Source organism: Vulpes lagopus, chromosome 10, assembly GCF_018345385.1.
Source record: "Vulpes lagopus strain Blue_001 chromosome 10, ASM1834538v1, whole genome shotgun sequence".
In the NCBI taxonomy this organism is placed as follows: domain Eukaryota; kingdom Metazoa; phylum Chordata; class Mammalia; order Carnivora; family Canidae; genus Vulpes; species Vulpes lagopus.
The window spans coordinates 83,761,198-83,778,585 of record NC_054833.1 but is presented as its reverse complement, the minus strand read 5'-3'; the positions used below and the strand labels follow the sequence as shown (position 1 = coordinate 83,778,585).

At 57.5% G+C, this 17,388-nt stretch overlaps 2 protein-coding genes across 7 annotated transcripts; one reads left to right on the top strand and one right to left on the bottom strand.

The window, feature by feature from the left end:
* The first annotated feature begins 1,407 nt into the window (after nucleotides 1-1,407).
* PEX10 (peroxisomal biogenesis factor 10) lies at nucleotides 1,408-7,170 on the top strand. Its single transcript, XM_041770614.1, has 6 exons — nucleotides 1,408-1,567; nucleotides 1,981-2,061; nucleotides 2,531-2,937; nucleotides 4,067-4,242; nucleotides 4,404-4,539; nucleotides 5,607-7,170. The coding sequence occupies exons 1-6, from the start codon at nucleotides 1,456-1,458 to the stop codon at nucleotides 5,673-5,675; spliced, it is 981 nt and encodes a 326-aa protein (XP_041626548.1). The 5' UTR covers nucleotides 1,408-1,455; the 3' UTR covers nucleotides 5,676-7,170.
* On the bottom strand, nucleotides 7,119-17,358 carry RER1 (retention in endoplasmic reticulum sorting receptor 1). Of its 6 annotated transcripts, none has more exons than XM_041770615.1 (7): nucleotides 17,226-17,358; nucleotides 13,941-14,028; nucleotides 12,754-12,858; nucleotides 11,387-11,486; nucleotides 10,034-10,112; nucleotides 8,658-8,793; nucleotides 7,119-8,066 (listed from the first exon to the last, which is right to left on the bottom strand). In XM_041770615.1, exons 2-7 carry the CDS (start codon nucleotides 14,019-14,021, stop codon nucleotides 7,977-7,979), a joined length of 591 nt encoding a protein of 196 aa, XP_041626549.1. In that variant the 5' UTR covers nucleotides 14,022-14,028; nucleotides 17,226-17,358; the 3' UTR covers nucleotides 7,119-7,976. The 6 variants fall into 6 exon arrangements, with proteins under 6 accessions (XP_041626549.1, XP_041626551.1, XP_041626552.1 ...); XM_041770617.1 differs by having other exon boundaries at nucleotides 13,941-14,022; XM_041770618.1 differs by having other exon boundaries at nucleotides 17,208-17,332.
* Between the last annotated feature and the right edge of the window lie 30 nt (nucleotides 17,359-17,388).

The following is a 17,388-nucleotide window of genomic DNA, read 5'->3' as shown; positions in this document are numbered from 1 at the left end:
AGGTGCAGTCCTGAGCAGGACCCACCCGTGGGCGCAACCGGCCAGGGAGGGAAGGGAACCTCCACCAGAGTCCACTGGGGGCCGCTGGACACTGAGCCTGCCTGTGCAAACCCACACGCCGGGCGTCTTTGGGACCAGGAAAGAGCTCAGCGCCGCAGACTAGTACATGGAATTGGCCAGAAACTTGAGAAAGCCGCAGGGTCTTTCGGCTGCCCACACCCCCCAGGGCTGAAGGGTCTACCCTGGGTGCCAACCGAAGCCTCAGGCAGCCTCTGCCTCCAGGAAACAGGGGCGTGGGCACCGGGCCTCAGGAGCAGCAGGGACTACGGGAACCACCGGGCAGTGCCTTCCCTCTAAGGGGCCTGCCTGCAGCCCGGGACCTCCGGACGAGCCCTGAGCCAGTCCCCGCAGCCGCGCCGCAGCCGTCAGTTCCTGCCAGCGGCAGCAGAGGGGCGGCCCAGAGTGGCGCCCGTCCCGCCCCGCACCCTCCTGGGCTCCGAGGCTCCCTAGCCCCGAAGCGAGGCGCTCTAGAGCCGAAAGGGCCAGCGGCTCCCTCCCCAGGTCAGTCGGGTGGGGCCCCGACCGCACCCGGCACAGCCCCGCCCTTCCTCCTCCCTCCCTCCCTCCCTCCCATTCCCCTCCCCCCCCTCCCCGCGCGAGTGCGGCGGCGGCCAGCGTCTGAGCCCCTCCGGGAGCGGGCGGCTGAGGGGCGGGGCCCCGCTCTCCGCGACCCGACACACCAGCTTCCGGAGGGAAACCCCACCACTTCCCCGGGCCTGGAATCTGGCCGGCTACGGCCCACCCCCGCGACCCCGTCGCCCCCCTCCGCCCCCTCGGAGCCGCGCCCCGGACCCCGCGAGCGTCCACGTCGCCCCCCGCCCCTCGCGGCTCCTCGAGGCCCCGCCCCAGCCCCGCCCCGCGACCCCGTCGCCCCCCTCCGCCCCCTCGGAGCCGCGCCCCGGACCCCGCGAGCGTCCACGTCGCCCCCCGCCCCTCGCGGCTCCTCGAGGCCCCGCCCCAGCCCGCCCCAGCCCCGCCCCGCCTCCACGTCGCCCCCCCCCCACTCCGCCCCTCGGAGCCCCGCCCCGGATCCCCGCGAGCGTCCACGTCGCCCCCGTCCCTCGCGGCTCCTCGAGGCCCCGCCCCAGCCCGCCCCAGCCCCGCCCCGCCTCCACGTCGCCCCCCCCCCCACTCCGCCCCTCGGAGCCCCGCCCCGGATCCCCGCGAGCGTCCACGTCGCCCCCCGCCCCTCGCGGCTCCTCGAGGCCCCGCCCCTAGCCCGCACGGTCCGCCCCTAGGGGGCACCCGTCCCTCCCGCCGCCCGCGCCGCCCGCACCGCCCAGGCCCCGCCCCCGCGCTCTGACGCACAAGGTGTGAGCCGCACGCTTGCGTCATCAGGCACCGCCCCCCTCGTGGGCGTGACCAGGCCCGTGGCCGGTCCCGGGAGCCGCCGCCATGAGTCCCGCGGCCGCCAGCCCGGCGGAAGTGGTTCGCGCGGCGCAGAAGGACGACTACTACCGCGGCGGGCTGCGGAGCGCGGCGGGCAGCGCCCTGCACAGCTTGGCGGGTGAGCCGGGGCCTGGGACGGGGCAGCGGGGACCCGGGAGTGCGTGCGTGCGGGGACCGGGGTCCGCGGGGCGGCGCCGACGTGCGAGCGGAAGAAACGGCTGGTGGGTCCCTGACGCTTCACTTGTTCTGCGCCAAATGCCGTTGTGGGCGCTTTACGAGCACCCGCCGCGCGATCGTCCGAACGCCCCTCCCGGGGGCCCGGTGGACGCCTCCCCTCTCACGGGGGTGGCCGGGGTCCCAGACACGTCCTGGCGGCCCTCCCGAGGGGCCGGGGTGTACCTGGCTGCAGGTGCGGGGCAGGGGGCGGCCGGGGGGAGACCCGGAGCAGCCCGGAGGCCATGACGAGTCAGCCCGGTGGAGGAGCGGGAAGCCCCGGCCGGACCCTCACCGCGCCCCGCCTCCCGGTCTCAGGTGCAAAGAGGTGGCTGGAGTGCAGGAGAGAGGTGGAGCTGCTGTCGGACGTCGCCTACTTTGGCCTCACCACGTTTGCAGGTGGCAGCTCTGGTGGGACCCTGAGACCAAGGGGCCCCCAACACCCAAGCCCGGAGGGCGGTGGGGGTGCTGCCGGCCGAACAAGTAGCCCCGGAGGCCTTCCCCGGGGGCCCCGGTGTAGCCCGGAGGTAGTCTCAGGGAAGGAGGGAACTCCGAGGCCCTCCTCTGGAGGCCAGGCCCGGCCCTAAGTTTCTCATCTTCTCTCTTCCTTTTTGTGTTCCCGGGGCCCTTCATCTTGCATGCTGGCCAGGGTGCCCAGGGACTGTTTCTCTGTGGCTGAGCCCCTTGGCTCAATGGGGGATGCCGGGACTGAGCTCTGTCACAGGGCAAGGTCAGGGGCGGCCCCCGTGGAGCGTTGCGCTCTAGAGGAAAGGCAGGGACCTGAGAGCAAAATCCAGTACAGAGAGAAGGATGGCAGATCCCTGCCTTAATTTTTCATGTGAGTCACTCCCACCTCGGTATCTGGCAGGCTACCAGACCCTCGGGGAGGAGTATGTCGGTGTCATCCAGGTGGACCCGTCCCAGAGCAGAGTGCCCTCAAGGTTGCGCCGTGGTGTGCTGGTCGCCTTGCACACCCTCCTGCCGTACCTGTTGGACAAGGCCCTGCGGCACCTGGAATGTGAGCTGCAGGCCGATGTCGACAGCGCCAGGCCCTCACAGGGCAGCCTGGTCCTCGGGGGGCGTGGCCGGTCGGGGGCAAGGCACTGGGTACACCGGCAGGTGGCCCCCCTGACGGAGCCGCAGAAGAGGACCTTCTTGCAGGCCGTGATGGTGTTGAGGCAAGGCCTCAGTGGCCTCCAGCGGCTGCATGTCGCCTGGTTCTACATCCACGGTGCCTTCTACCACCTGGCCAAGAGGCTCACAGGAGTCACTTATGTAAGTTTTCAGGGCTGTCCACACTTGTTCGACTCTGTGTTTAGGGTTTCTGCCCACCAGCATGATTACAGGGCCAGAGCCAAGATTCTTTACTGAGAAACATGGGTTTTATCACATCTGCTTGAAAGATCCCAGAAAGTCAACCCTGAGTGTGAGGCGTGCCAGCCTCCCCACAGCCAGCACTGGGAGCCTGCCTGAGGATCCAGGCCCCTGGGCTCCATGTCTGCTCCTTCCCAGCTGCCCTGTTGGAGGGTCAGGTGTAGTGATGCCTCCTGTCACTGCGAGGACCTTCCCTGATCTGAGCCTGCCATCCAGCCTTTCCTCCTGTTTCTCACCTGGTGCATTTGCTCCCGGATTCACCCGGAAAGTCTCAGCTCCGGCGCCTGATCACTGGAGGGTCACCCCCTTTCTTGCCTAGCTTGGCAGCACTGTCCTAAGCATGTGCCTCCCTCCTGTCCAGTCCAGTCCCTGCCCTCAGGGTGCACACTTACAGGAGCCAATGGCTCCGGGCCCCCAGCAGTGGCTGGGGTGTGTACTGAGCTGCCACATGGGGGCTGGAAACACAGCCTCAAACTCTCCTGGGGCCTTCCCTGCATGGGCACAGGGTGTGATTGGGGGGTTCCCAGGCTGAGGGAAGGGAGACCAGAGGTGGAGAGGAGCTGACTTTGCCTTCATGCATCGCTAGCTGCACTGCACTGGGTGGTCCAGCGTCCCTGGGGGAATTGGGTTCCCTTTTGAAAGCCAGAAACTTCTCTTTATGTGAGAGAGAGCCTGGTTGGCAATGTCTGCTTGTGAGACTTTGCCTCTCATCCCCCAGGCAGTTTTTCTCAGGATTCTTTGCCAGTGCCTTATTCTCTGAGATGTAGTTCCACTGATGGACCTCACCTCCCAAGTCCTCCTCTGCAGCCAATGACTGCAGACTTGGAGCCCTATGGCCGTCTTCCTCGCCTCGCTCAGCACTCAGCGGAGATGCCCTCGTCATTTCCTGTCCCCCACGCCCCTGTCCCAGGAGGGCGGGTTTTGGCCTCATCCTATGGGGCACTCTAGTGCCACTGGGAGGCCTGGCCCCTAGGCTGTTCAGTGCTTTGTGCCAGCTGATCATGTGACTGTGTCTTGGGGTCCTCCACAGCTTCGTGTCCGCTCCCCGGCTGTGGAGGACCTGAGGGCTCGAGAAAGCTACAGGCTGCTAGGGCTCGTCTCCCTGGTGCACCTGGCCCTGTCCGTGGGTCTGCAGCTGTACGGTTTCCGGCAGAGGCAGCGCGCCCGGCGGGAGTGGAAGCTGCACCGCGGCCTGTCTCACCGCAGGTGTGGGGGCGGCAGGAGGGCACAAGGTTCTAGCTCAGCTGCTCCAGCCTGGGAGGTGGGGGCAGTGGCTGGGCGCTAAGCAGACCATGGCTCCGAGCAAGGGCCACATTTTGCAAGGGCTTCTGAGGGTAAATTTTGGTGTCTCCCTCCCCTTCCCCCAGGAGCCACATGGAAGAGAAAGTCATTTCCAGGAACTCCGTGTGTACGCTGTGCCTAGAAGAACGCAGACACTCCACCGCCACACCCTGCGGCCATCTGTTCTGCTGGGAGTGCATCACCCAGTGGTGCGACACCAAGGTGGGCGTGCACGGGCTCTGTGAGCAAGTACATGGGCTGGCCCAGGCGGCCGCCCAGGAATCCAGAAGCCTGGCCCAGGCACCTCTCAGGAGGGATGGAAGGCTGGGTATCTTTCTAAAGCTCCTTATGTGAGCAGTATACGGGACAGATCTGGAGTCAGTCAGCATGCTGCACTGTGCATCTGAGGCATCGTGGGGAGGCGGGCAGCGGTCGGGCTATGAGGCTCCCTTCCTGGAGTCTCCCCCATCTTGCCACTCCTTGGGAGCCCTGGCTTGCCAGCACACGCGGGGCTCTGTCCAGGATGCCCCACCACAACCACCCACATGGGAGCCCTCAGAATGCAGAGCCGCTTGCCCCAGCCTTTCAAGACCTCAGGGTGGTACCAGGTGACCAGAGCAAGGGATGGTGGGTTCCTGGGCCCCCACCAGCCCTGCCACCCAGGCTCAGGGTGGGAAGGGCTGCACAGATGAGGTGGTGATGTGCACCCCACAGTTGAAGTGGCCTGTTCACTTTCTTCCCTGAGGGCATCTACCCGTACCAGCCGGCCAAGGGGCCCCCCTCAGAGCCTGTGTCCAGGGTTCACAGTGGCTATGGCCTCAGGGCCCAGCTGGAGCTGGTGTAAAATTAGCACCTGTGAAATGTCTGTGCTATGTGGGTCCCACAGCTGTGATTGCACAGCCTCCTCTTTGGGACCCCTGCCCCCCCTTTCCCCCTGTTCCCCCCAGAACACAGGTGCCACCTCCTGTAAGTGGCCAGCCCCAGGAAGGAACGCCTGTGGGGAGATGAACTGGCCTTCCTGGGGACAAGAGAATGCAACCTGTCCTTAGGGGCAGGGCTGCCTCCCTGGCCTGGTCACTGCTCCTGCCCCACTCTCCAGGGTTAAGGCCTTCTCCTCAGGTTTGTGACTTCTGAGAAAAGTGATTTTTTTAAATTGTCTTCATTGAAATGAATAGAGGTGTGTGTACATTGCATGTGTCATTGCAGATGCCAGTGTGGGAGGGCCTGGGAAGGGGGCTCTGCTGGCCACAGCCAATGTGACACACACACACCCCCGCCCCTCTCTGCAGACAGAGTGCCCTCTCTGCAGGGAGAAGTTCCCTCCCCAGAAGCTCGTCTACCTGCGGCACTATCGCTAACCTGACCAAGGACAGGAGCCCAGGAGTTTTCCTTAACGTCGGGGGATAGACGTAATCTCTCAAAGTTACCTTTATGTGCACAGAAGTCCTAGAATTCTCAAATTTTATCTCCTGTCACATTAAGAGACTATGCCAGCAGCTCAGGAGGACAGAGGCCGGATCTGCCTGGAAGATGGCTGGTCCAAGCCTTTGGGCTGAGTGTGGCCCACCCACCCAGTGAACCCCCAAGCGCACGGTGCAGATGGCAAGCAGCAGTCGGAGCAGAGCCCACCTGGGGGGCCACACCACACACCCCCTGTGACACACTGGGGTCACTTCTTCAACAGCTAGACTCTCGGACAAGGTTAGTTTCCCCTCCTTTCCTCAAACTGGTTTGGAAAATGAGTTTCAGAAACAGGACCAACATTCATATGATGAGAAAGATTCTCAGGCAAAGGGTTGGGGTTTGACCTGAATGGGCAAGTGTGGGGAAGAGTGGACGAGGGTCACCAGTGGTCTGTCCACCAGCACCAACAACCTGGAAACTTTGCCATCGTCACCAGAGCCAGGCTGCTTGGTGGCTCGGGCACATCCATTCACGGGAGTAGAACTCCAAGATGCTTTATCTCCACTTAAGACATGTGGTACCTGTCTTTTAATATGCATTCAAGTTTGTTTCCCATTTTAGACAGTGGCAGTCTGCATCCTGGCTGAGCTCTGCTTGGAACCTTGGGATGTGGTGCCAGGCTGCTCAGGTTCTCCACACCTGCCCCACAGCTGCCTCTCAGAGTTCAGCTCTCCCCAAGGCCTGGGAAGCTGGCTGTTTGTGCCAGGTCACTGCTGTGCCCAGCCTACTTCCTGCCACTTCTTTGTTACTTTCAGGTCTTTAAAAGTATTAACTTGTGCAAAAGACCAGACTTTGCCATAAGCTCCCTTAAGAAACGAGCTCCACGGAAGCAAAGGTATATTAAGAAGGCCCTAAGGGTGAACCAAAGATCACCTTCATAAAGGGCAAAAACCTGCAGTCAGGATGTCCCAACCCTGGTGTGAGGCCACAGTTCTGGCTTCTGGCAGAGGCCTGTGCAAATGGCTCTGGAATCTGACCAGAGGTATCAAAGGTACTGAACCCATTCAGAACATTTAAGTACCAAGGTTTAAACATGGGATCAGGTGTATGAAAGATCTTCATGTGGCCTCTTAGAAGCAAGAGGAGTGCCACTTTAGATATGTAAAAATTGGCTCCAAAAAGCCAGTGAACATATTCAGTGCCTAAACCCCTAGGACGGATGGAAAACTGGTCAGAGCTATGAGTCTGCACTGCTGGAGGACACCCACGGGCTTGTACCTTGGCACCTGTGCCCCAGTGACCGTTCCAGCTCAGCCTGGGGAATTTCAGTGCACCTCCCAGCTGGGCTTACTCACAGGCAGTAAGCTGTATAGTGTTTCACATAAAGACTCCACAAGAAAGGGGACACTGTCTTTAATAAAGTTGGAATTAAAAAGTCACTTAGTAAAATGTTTACGAGTATTTGTTTTTATCACATCAAAAAAGTTGACATGCGGGTCAGAGTTCTGTTTTCCTGTAGAAAGTGAGAAGCCATGTTAAAACCCACAAACTGGTCTGCCCTTACCAGTTGTTCTGTAAAGGGGCCACTGCATGAGAACTTCAAATTAATCAAAAACAACTCTTCAGGTATCAAAGAAATGTGTCAAAATAATTCCAAACAATTAAAATATAATATATATATTTATAATTCCAGGCCCCCAAAAAGCAATCATGGTAATTAAGAACAAAGTTTTGAGTCATTATGATAGAGACCAACTTTAAACATCTCTGGTGAGATAAAATTGGGAAACTGGCATTAGAACCCCAGAGTTACTCAGAAATCACCTTTCAAATGTTCTTCCAACGCACAGGAATCAGGTTAGCATCATCCTCCAGCTGAGTGATGTGGCCAAGGGTGTCCTGGTTGGGGCAGCTGGGGTGCAACCCGGCTCCTTCAGCGCAGGTCCGTTCCAAGGCCACACGACAACCGAGACCGCCCACCCCTCCCCATACCCCTGCTCAACTGTCCACCCCACCAGCAGTTTACTAGAATTCTGTCCGTTTGAACACTTGAATGTCACTGAAAAATAAATCAATGCAATTTGGTTTAAATGTCAGTTTCTTCAAGAACCTGATATTTCAGTTACAAATAATTGAAGCTCCTTTTTAAAAAGAAAATTCGACTCCCTCGAAATCAACTACTTTATGTGAAGGAAGAAGGCATTGTTACAATGGCTGAGAACCGTCCCCAGACTGTGACGGGCTGGGCCAAGTGTCTAGCTCGCAAACGTCTTGCCTCCGTCTTCCTTCCCCTTGTATGTCCTCTTGCCATGCGTGAATGGGATGTACCGGTACTTTATCATGTGCTGGGGACAAACAGACTCATTTTAGAATGGCTTCGTGATGAACTATGTTTTCTCCAAATCTGAGTCCTGATCTTCCCTACACAAGGGCAAGTCCCCTCCCCCCCAATGACACAAAGTGACACAGTAAAACCCTCCTGGGGCCCAGTGAGCCGGGCTCTGGAAATCCCGAGGGTCTGGGAGAGGTTCCGTGACCTTGTGCATGCAGAAGGGCTAGGGCTGGGCGGGGGACCCTGGGATCTACCAGAGGAGTGGGGGGGATAAAGCTGCCCTGGGATCTGTCTGAAGGTAAAGTCAGCACAATACATGGGGACTGTCCAGTGGGCCCTGGGCTCTGAACCCCCAGGACGACATGGCAGTGAGGACAGCATGGCAGAACAGGGCCTTTCCCAGCCAGGCCCCCAGAGAGCTGTCCGTGGGCTGGACAACCGCACTGTGGGCCAGATCTGCGCTGGGCCACCTTGGTGGGAAGGGGATGTGCCGCGTCCCTGTTGCAAACCTGCACAGAGCTTCATGATGCTCCAAGTACAGACCAGGAAGATCCAAGCAGGGCTTTCGGCGCTTCCCCGTGCGGCAGTGCCCACCCGTGCTCACCTTTATTTGCCTCTTCATGGTGATACAGAAAAGCATGATGAAGTACATCACCAGGATGGGCCAGAACACTGGGACATTGAAAGCCTCAAAGAAGGTGCAGGCCATGGCCACGAGGATGCCCTTGGTCGCCGCGTGCCTTAAAGCAGGGGAGGTGGTCAGTGTGGCCTGGGGCCACGGCAGCACCCCTCGTGGGGCAGTACTGGAGGTGTGTTTCTACAGGGCGCACCACATGCAACCAGACACGGCATTCCCTCGGCCCCTTGAAAGCCCCCAGTGTGCTTCCAAAATTACAGAGCATGAAACATTTAGTGAAGAGGCTGCTAAGGCCAGCCCAGGCGCCTTGGGTCTGCCACCTGGACTAGCCCCCCGCCCCAGGCTGTGCATCGCTCACAAGACCCTGGTGGCACCCCAGCCAGGCAACTCCCTCCAGCTCAGGCCTAGCCCACTGGACTCCCAGCCATACTGGAAATGCTCCTGGGTGCTCCCTTTCCCGCAGGACGAAGGCCAGCTTCCCGGGGGACTTGCAGGGCCGTCTTGCCTGCTTTCTGCTTGCTCCCCCAGCAGCTCCCCCAGCTGATGCCCTTCACAGCCAACCAGCAGACTTGGCAGACTTGCAAAGTACCTGCCACACCCCACACACGGCACCAGGAAGCAAAGTAGAGGTGCAGCAGCTTGTTCCCCTCGGTTCTTTGCTCCAGCAAATACATGACAGACAAGGTCACAGCCTTTACGCTGTGAGGGTGACCTTCATGCATGTTTCATGCATGACAGCAGGGGTCACCTGTCCACCTGTCACACTTGTCCTCGTGCAACATCACACAGATGTCACTACCTCCAGGAGGCCTGGGGGACAAGCCAAGTCCCATCCAAGCCCCTCCCCAGAGCGTAGCACTTCCAGTGAAGGCAGATGTCCCCAAGGCTGCACCTGTCCTGGATCTGCGCAGACACCTCAAGCAGGAGGGTGGAGGAGGCTGTCCGCTCATGCCAGCAATCAGAAGGGGTGCCGTGTGAGGAGCAGCACACAGGCCAGCCAGTCTGCCCAAGGCAGCCAGACCCTACACACACATCCCTCCTGAGGCCCATGACAGCAACATACACAGGACCCTCTGCCCCGGAAGCAAAGAGCACTGGTGCTCACTTTCAAGTGAGAGAAGCCAGCAGGCACTGCGATCTCTGAGAGGCCCCTGTGACCTGCCTCCACACCCAGCCAAGCACAGCATCACACTTGGGATGAATGTTCAGAACACACACAATAAAACGCTCATTTCTTTAAGAAGTCTTTGCTGGCTAATGAGAACAAAACCCCTCTGTTCTCAGTCTTATTAGCCACACCAAGGACAAGTGTCTTTCTCAACTACCCTTAAGAATTAACTCACCAAAATTTAAACTCTGGAAGCCTTCGAATAAAGGGCCGGAACTCCTCATTCTGTTTGGTTGGTAATGAGGGGCCGTCATCTGAAAGGCAGAACGTCAGTGAGATGGAGCGGGCGTCTCATCCATCTGTTCCCATCACTACGTTTATGAGTTTCTCCCTAAAGCTTCTGAACCAGCCCTCCTGTCGTACGAAACATACATTTATGTTATTTAAGCAAACACAACATGGGAGCCTTCAGCTGATTCAGAAATCAATTCACTGCTTTAGAAGATTCAAAATAGAACTTCTTTTTTAAAAGAATTACACATTGTAAATGATTGCATAAAAATTAAACTGCAGAACAATCTTGAGGCACACATCAATTGTAGCACACAAAGGCAGAGAAAACATTCACAGAAGAGAGGCAGGAAAGACACACAAAGCTATATCTACTCCTGAGAGTCCAACTCAGCACCCCCCCCCATGGTTGACCTCCCCACCCCCACTGAACTGGGTGTAGTCAAGCCACCCTGCCTGGCCCCGGCCCTGGCCCCACCCCACCCTGCCCCACCCGACTCCAGGCAAGCATCTTCCCCAGCTACACACAGAGGAAACAGGTCTCATCTTCTCATTCCCCCAAATGCCAACAAATGGAAGTGTTGTTTCCTTTAAGGTTTTCATTAAATACTCCATAGAGAAAAAACCACAGGCTGCTGGTAACAACTTGAGCAGCATGGAGAAAGCATCTAGGACTTGGGAGTGTGTGTCTGCCGGCACAGAGGAATCCACCCACAGGCAACTGCGCCTGGGTTTTCCCAACAGTGGTGACACGTGCTGGCAGGAGCAACCAACTCCCCATTTGTGCCCCCCCCACCTCCCTCCTCCCCAGCTGGACAAGCAGGTATGGACTTGGCCCTCCTACCTGGCCCAGGTCTGGCCAGGAACAGGGTGAGCCAAGAACTTTTCAACTTGTCATCCTGGGGAATCAGGGAGTGCACCATCAACAGTGCCCAACCATGGAGGGTCAGTATCCTGGTGGCCACTGCTGGTCCCCAGGAAGGGGACCTACCCAAGGAGCGCAAATATGCGGGCTTTGTGGTGGGGGTGCCACCCTCCCTCGCATGCACACTGCCTGTGATCTCAGTCAAGTCCCTCGTCCACAACACAGAGTAGCGGGAACACCCACCCCACGTGGCAACAAAGGTTTAATGACTCCATCTACATCCAAGATTCTCAGTCTGTTTTAAAACCCGAGAGAACAGTCTCAGAAGTTCAGATTTCAAAGACTTGTGGAGAAAATGAGGCAATCTGTGAAATCTACAAAACCACAAGCATCCCGAACAGACAGAAGCAAGGTGGATAATCTCTACTGTACCTGAGTCCTCCATCAGGGAAGGGTCCACTTTGGGAGAGAGAAAGGCTATGAAAAGATTGAGGTGGTAGATTCCCAAGGCGTAGGTCACAATGTACCAGCCCTGCAAGAGGAGGACACGCGGTCAGTGATGCCCCCCAGCAGCCAGGCTCCAAACCAGTCCCTTCCAGTAACTCACAACCTTGTATCAGCTGAACTTCAGAGCACCCACAACCTACCTCCAGTCTGGGGACTGCAACAAGTGACAGGCACAGTGACAGTTTATCTCAAAGTACCTTGTGAGTGGGACAGTGGACAAGCCGCAGTACAAAGAGCCACCTTCTCCGAGGGTCCGGGTGGGTGCAAAGAACGCTGGAAGCCACCAGCTCCCCACCAGGCATGCAGCAGAAAGTCACACGCCCGAGCCGTGCCACACCTTGGGGCAGATGTGGGCCGGGCAACGGGTGCCGCTGGTGTGTACACCTGGCCCAGGCCCAGACCCTGCCTTACCAACAGCCACCTGAACCGGAATATGGGCTCTGGGCCGTCACTCAGGATACGCTGGCTATGACTCGTGCTGGTGCACCCCTCACACTGCCACACATTGCTCAGGGGTGTTAATAATACGTGCCCAGAAGAAATCCAGAACCGGAAAATCAGGAAATCAACAATGAGATTAAAGAAATGCTGCGGAGGGGCACCCGGGTGGCACAGCCAGTAAAGCATCAGCCTTCAGCTCTCAGGTCCTGGGATCAAGTCCTGCATCTGCATCCGGTACTTTTCCCTCTGCCTTTGTTTCCCTCACTCCCCCACTGGCACATGCTCTCTCAAATAAAGTCTTGAAAAAAAAAAAAAAAAAAAAAAACGTTGTGGAGCCAAACTCTCCTCAAGAGATGCAAAGAAATGGAACACCCGTACAACATCGTACAATGTGTGTACTTGCAATTAAACTCATTTCTAAATGAAGTTTATCCAATTAGACCAGAATGCACCACGTTATCAATTTTAAAAGCCAAACACAATGAAATCCTTGTGCCTTAAACCTTCTCAAGTCTGAAAATTACAGATGAGATGTGGGAAGCTGACGCACCTGAGGGGTGCCAAAGCAGGTACGAAGTTGGTTTAGAAGACAACTGTATCCCCATCCTGCCTGTGCCCCTAAATTGAGGCCTCTGGGTCTCTCTTTCCATCAGAGAATGGACCGAGTCCCAAACAAAAACCCTGAAGACTGTTACAGTAAATGGAATGTCAATTTTAGCCAGCCTGCACAGGCTGCATCGTCACCCTGGACCCTACTACTCCAGAAATGGGGGAAAAACCACCACCCCACCCAAGCCTACATTTGGATGGCGTAGAGATGGCATGGGCTTTGGCCCCCGGCCCACACCTACCTGTAGCAGGTAAACTCGAATCATGTAGACAAAGCTCAGGCCCAGTGTCACTACCCATCGCACGGCTGTGTAAGGTGTGGACTTGTCTAGCCAGGACTGATAGATCTGGAAAGACAAGGGTTCACGTGCACTGTGGAGACTCTGCGCTGTGTACCGAAAAGCATACTTCCACAAGCTCTTGCTCTGCACTTTAGGTCAGCAACAACAAAGCAGTGACTACGATTAACCCAAATTCCTGACACAGGTCCACCCCTCAAGCAACAGTGTTACAGAACAATCTCTCACAGCTGACAACCCTGTAGCATCAGCCTGAGGGCTCCCTCATTCCCTTCCCAACCCCTCCCCGAGCTGGCCCCAGGGTGGACCCTGCCTCTGCTCTCAGGCCAATCAGCCACAGCCTGACCTCCCGCAGGTGTGGAGCTCATGTGTGGAATTTCCAGAAGGAATCCTTGGCTTCACCCATATACACACATACATGTGCGCAGATACATGTAATTAGCAACATATGTGTGCTGTTTAATTTTAATTTTGAAATTAATTTAAATTTTTAAATTTTTAATGAAATATGTCAATAGTTCATAAAAGTACCCACCGCCTGGCTTCAATAATTATAAAGTTTTCCAAATACTCTTTTTTAGTTTTTAAAATATATATTTCTAATTCTAAACCAAAACATCATATCAGTATATGCACTTGTTCACTGAACCAGACTTCCGCACTCAACGTGTGATCGTGACTGTAGCAGGCCTTGGCACAGCCCACAGGTACAACCCACAGGTCAGCACAGAGCTGGGCCAGGGGGCATAAGAGCCCCCCTCCCCCTGCCAAGCGGACATGGAGGTGGGCAGCTGGGATAGAGGACGGTAAGAGCACAGCAGGGGCCACCGCCATGCCACCCAGGAGCAAAGGCTTAAAAGGTTGTTGGGGGGGGGGGGGGGAGCGACAGAAAACAAGTGTATGGCAGAGAACATCTGTGGCCCCAAGGCCAAGACCACTGTCTGGCACTTTACAGCTGTGCAGAGGGAAAGTATAAACCGAGGCTGTGGGAAGGCTCGCTACACTCCTGCTGGGAAAGCGAGTGGCCAACACACAGGTCCCTGCAGAAAAATGTTCTAGAGCCAACCTTTTCTTCCTCAGCTCAATTATCTGTTCATCAAGTCAGTTTTTTCACCCGTGGAAAAACCAACCTGTCCAAGTCTCGTGAAAAATCTGTACACGACAGAAGGTTTCCCATGGACAGAATCTCCAACACTGTCACCTTCGGACATTCTGTAACTGAGAAACAAAATACTTTAAATAAAAACATTCAAGGATCTTATCACTTTGCCCTAATTTCATTAACGCCATCAGGCAAATTTTTTCAATATTCACTACTTGTTCCTTCTAGTGTCTTTGCCATAAGTTGTCCAGGAAAAAGAAACAAGAGGGGTCCCTGGGGGGCTCAATCAGTGGAGCATTTGACTTTTGGTTTCAGCTCAGGTCATCAAGGTGGTGAGATCAAGCCCGTGTAGGACTCCATGTTCAGCAGGGAGTCTGCTTGAGATTCTCTCTGCCTCTGTCTTTCCACCTCACTCTAAAATAAATAAAATCTTTACCAAAAAACAAACAAGGGACCCCAGTGGAGAGCCAGAATGGTACATGACATACAAAGCAGCACTGGATGGACTGTTTCTGCTAATATCACCGGGACCGCACCCCTCTTGTTGGTCCCCAGGAGCTGCCCCTGCTGACCGTGGAGTCCTATGGATGGTCTCCCTGGTACTGGTCCACACTACAGGCTGCTGCACCCATGTCTCCCTCCTCTGGTCTATTCCTAGGGCTCCCCTCAGCAACCCCTCTTCTCTGGCCCTGCCCTGGGCTCTGTCTAGGCTGCTCCTCTGCAGGACACCAGCAGTCAGCTGGGCAAGCCCTGGTCCTCTCAGGGCCTGGTCCTCCACCCCATGAACAGGAAAATGCACACGGTTTCCAGGGAGGGAGCCAACCGTCTGTGCCCCAGTTTGTCATCTCTAAGTGGAATTGATCCTATCTGCTCCTGACCATTTCAATGTGCCTGCCACTGTGGATTCCATGGGGAACTAACTGATGAGAACCTGATAACCAAGCGAGCTTCATTATCTCTATCTTGCTAAGGAGGACCGAGTCTCAAATACTTCAAGCCACTGACCCAAGGTCAGGAACTGCTCTGCATGACTGGAGTTTCTCTATTGGAGTATGCTGTTGCCCACACCAGAGAACTGAGGTGCTGGTGAAGATGCCCAGGCGAAGCTCACTGCTGCACCCCAAACCTATGCACAGCACCTTTCCCAGTAAGTAGCACGACAGGTCTTGGCATGGAAGCAGACACAGACTCCAGCTCCCTATGTCCAAGGCACCTGGGCTATATAGCGGTGTGGCCTCATGGACACAGCAGCCCGTCCCGTGCAGACAGGCAGCTCACAACTGCTACAGCGGCCCCAACGGCCAGCTTGCATGTGTGGCTACAACCCGAACCCACACCTGCCTGGGGCCATGGTTCCCAATCACATCCTCAAGGCAAATGCTCAGAACATCCTCTTTTCAACGTGAAGTCAGCAGGCTTAGGTGACTCTAGACCTCAAAGGAAAAACTTTCCAATTACAACTGAGATACTGAGACCACCTGAGCAGCCCTGCCATGCCACAGCATCCGGTCTATGTCACACCAGTTGCCGGAGCCACCATAGGATGGGCAGAGGGCCAGGAGTGTCAATGGGATGGAGAAATGGCCTTTGCCCTCACAAGACATAGGAAGTACTGACAACTGAGTGAACTGAGCAGATGAATCACGGCCCTGGGCCCCATGTCTCCAGGAGGTGCGCTTTTACACCTGGGTGAGAGGATCCTATATTGTATGAGATTCCCTGGGATGGCCAGCCTCCCTGTCTGGGCCAGAGACAGGGCAGCAGAAAGCTACATCAGTGATACTCCTTGTCCTGGGTATCTTCACAATTTTCTTCTTTTATTTAGGACCAAGCGTTCACCATGAAAATGCTTTTACTTGAACAGAAACAGGAAAAACTGTCACAGAGGACACGCCTGTTGAGCCCTGGACCCATGCACTCTAGCTGGAGACGTCCGTGGCTTTTAAATGAACGTCCTACCAGCTGCTGATTGTCTGACAAGCAACACATACATCGCTGCATGGCCTCCGCTGTCACAGAGACTTGAAGCACGCCAACACCAACTCCGGAGTCAAGCTGTCCCCTTCTGGAGTCCGGTTCCATCACTTCCTATAGCAGTGTGGCACAAGCGACCCTTCATTCCAAGCTGTGACATGGGGTGACAGCATCTGGGCACCATCCTCAAAGGGTCCTTGCAGGGACCCGGCCGTGAGCGCCGAGAACCTGGCACCCCGGGACTGGGAGGCCTCCTCCGATGGGCGGCCATGCCTGTGGGTTGGGGCCAGGCTCCCCCCAGCTCCTCCCACTGCGATCCCCTTCCCTCTGCTCCGTCTGAGGGTCACCTCTTCAGAAAGACCGCCCTGTCATCCATCCCCAGGTCACATCACCTTGTTTTTACTTTATGTAACCAACCTTTTCCGACCTTCCTAGTGTTTCTTTATTTCCTATTAGAGCGGGGGGGGGGGGGACCTTGTCTGGGCCACGGTTGCGTCCTGCCCCCTAAAAAGGCCTGCCACACAGAAGGTGCCAATAAACTACCTGTTGGATATAAGTGCTTTATGCTCAATCACAAAGAAAACAGTCAAAAACAAAATAAAGGCGTCCCAAGGAAAGTCCGCGAGCGTCACGCCTGAGGCCGCGCACGAATCTCTGTGGGCCCCGTCCGGGCCCCCGGCCCCAGCACACAGCAACCACGGCATTTCCAGAGCCCAGCTGGGCATCCGGGTCATCCACTCGCTCCTCCTCCAGGCCCACCTGCAACCTCGGTGCCGCTCCCTCCGCTCAAATGCCCTTCCGCACGTCACTCACTGGTTCTCGGCGACTCCCGCCTGCGGACACGGCCGCCCTGAGGTCTCCCCGGCCTGACCTCCCCGCCCTCCGAGACCTGCTGGCTCAAGGGGCTCTATCCCCGCCGAGAGCAAGACCAAGTCCACGGGAAAACTTCGGGCTCCCGGCCGCCCGTACTCGGAGGACACGAGGGAGCGGAGCCGACGGCGGCCCCGGACGAGGGCGGCTGCGGGGGCCCGAGAGCCCGGGCTGCTGCGGCCGCAACCTGCAGCGTTCCTGAGATCACCTTGAGCGGCCGCACTCCCACCCAGACCCCGCAGACCAGCCCCGGGACCGAGCAGGGACCCGACAGGAAAGGGCGGACGTCCGCCCGCGAGCCGGAGGGTGGCAGCCGACCCCTCCCGGGCCGCGCCCGCGGGCGGGGGCGGGGGCGGGGGGCGGTCCCTGCGCGCCCCCGGGGGCCCCGAGACCCCGCGACCCCAGCCCCGCGCCCGCCCCGCGCCCCGCTCCCAGCCCCGCCCGCCCGGACCCCTGACGCCGCCGGCACCTCGCCGCTCCCTGCGGCCGAGCGCGGTCTCCGAGGGCCGCGGGAAGGAGGACGCGGGCAGGCGGCCGCGCCGGCGCTTCGCACGGTCCGGGAAGGGCCAGCCGAATACTTCCGCTCTGTCCCGTGCGGCACCGCCTCCGGAGCCTCCAAGATGGCCGTCGGG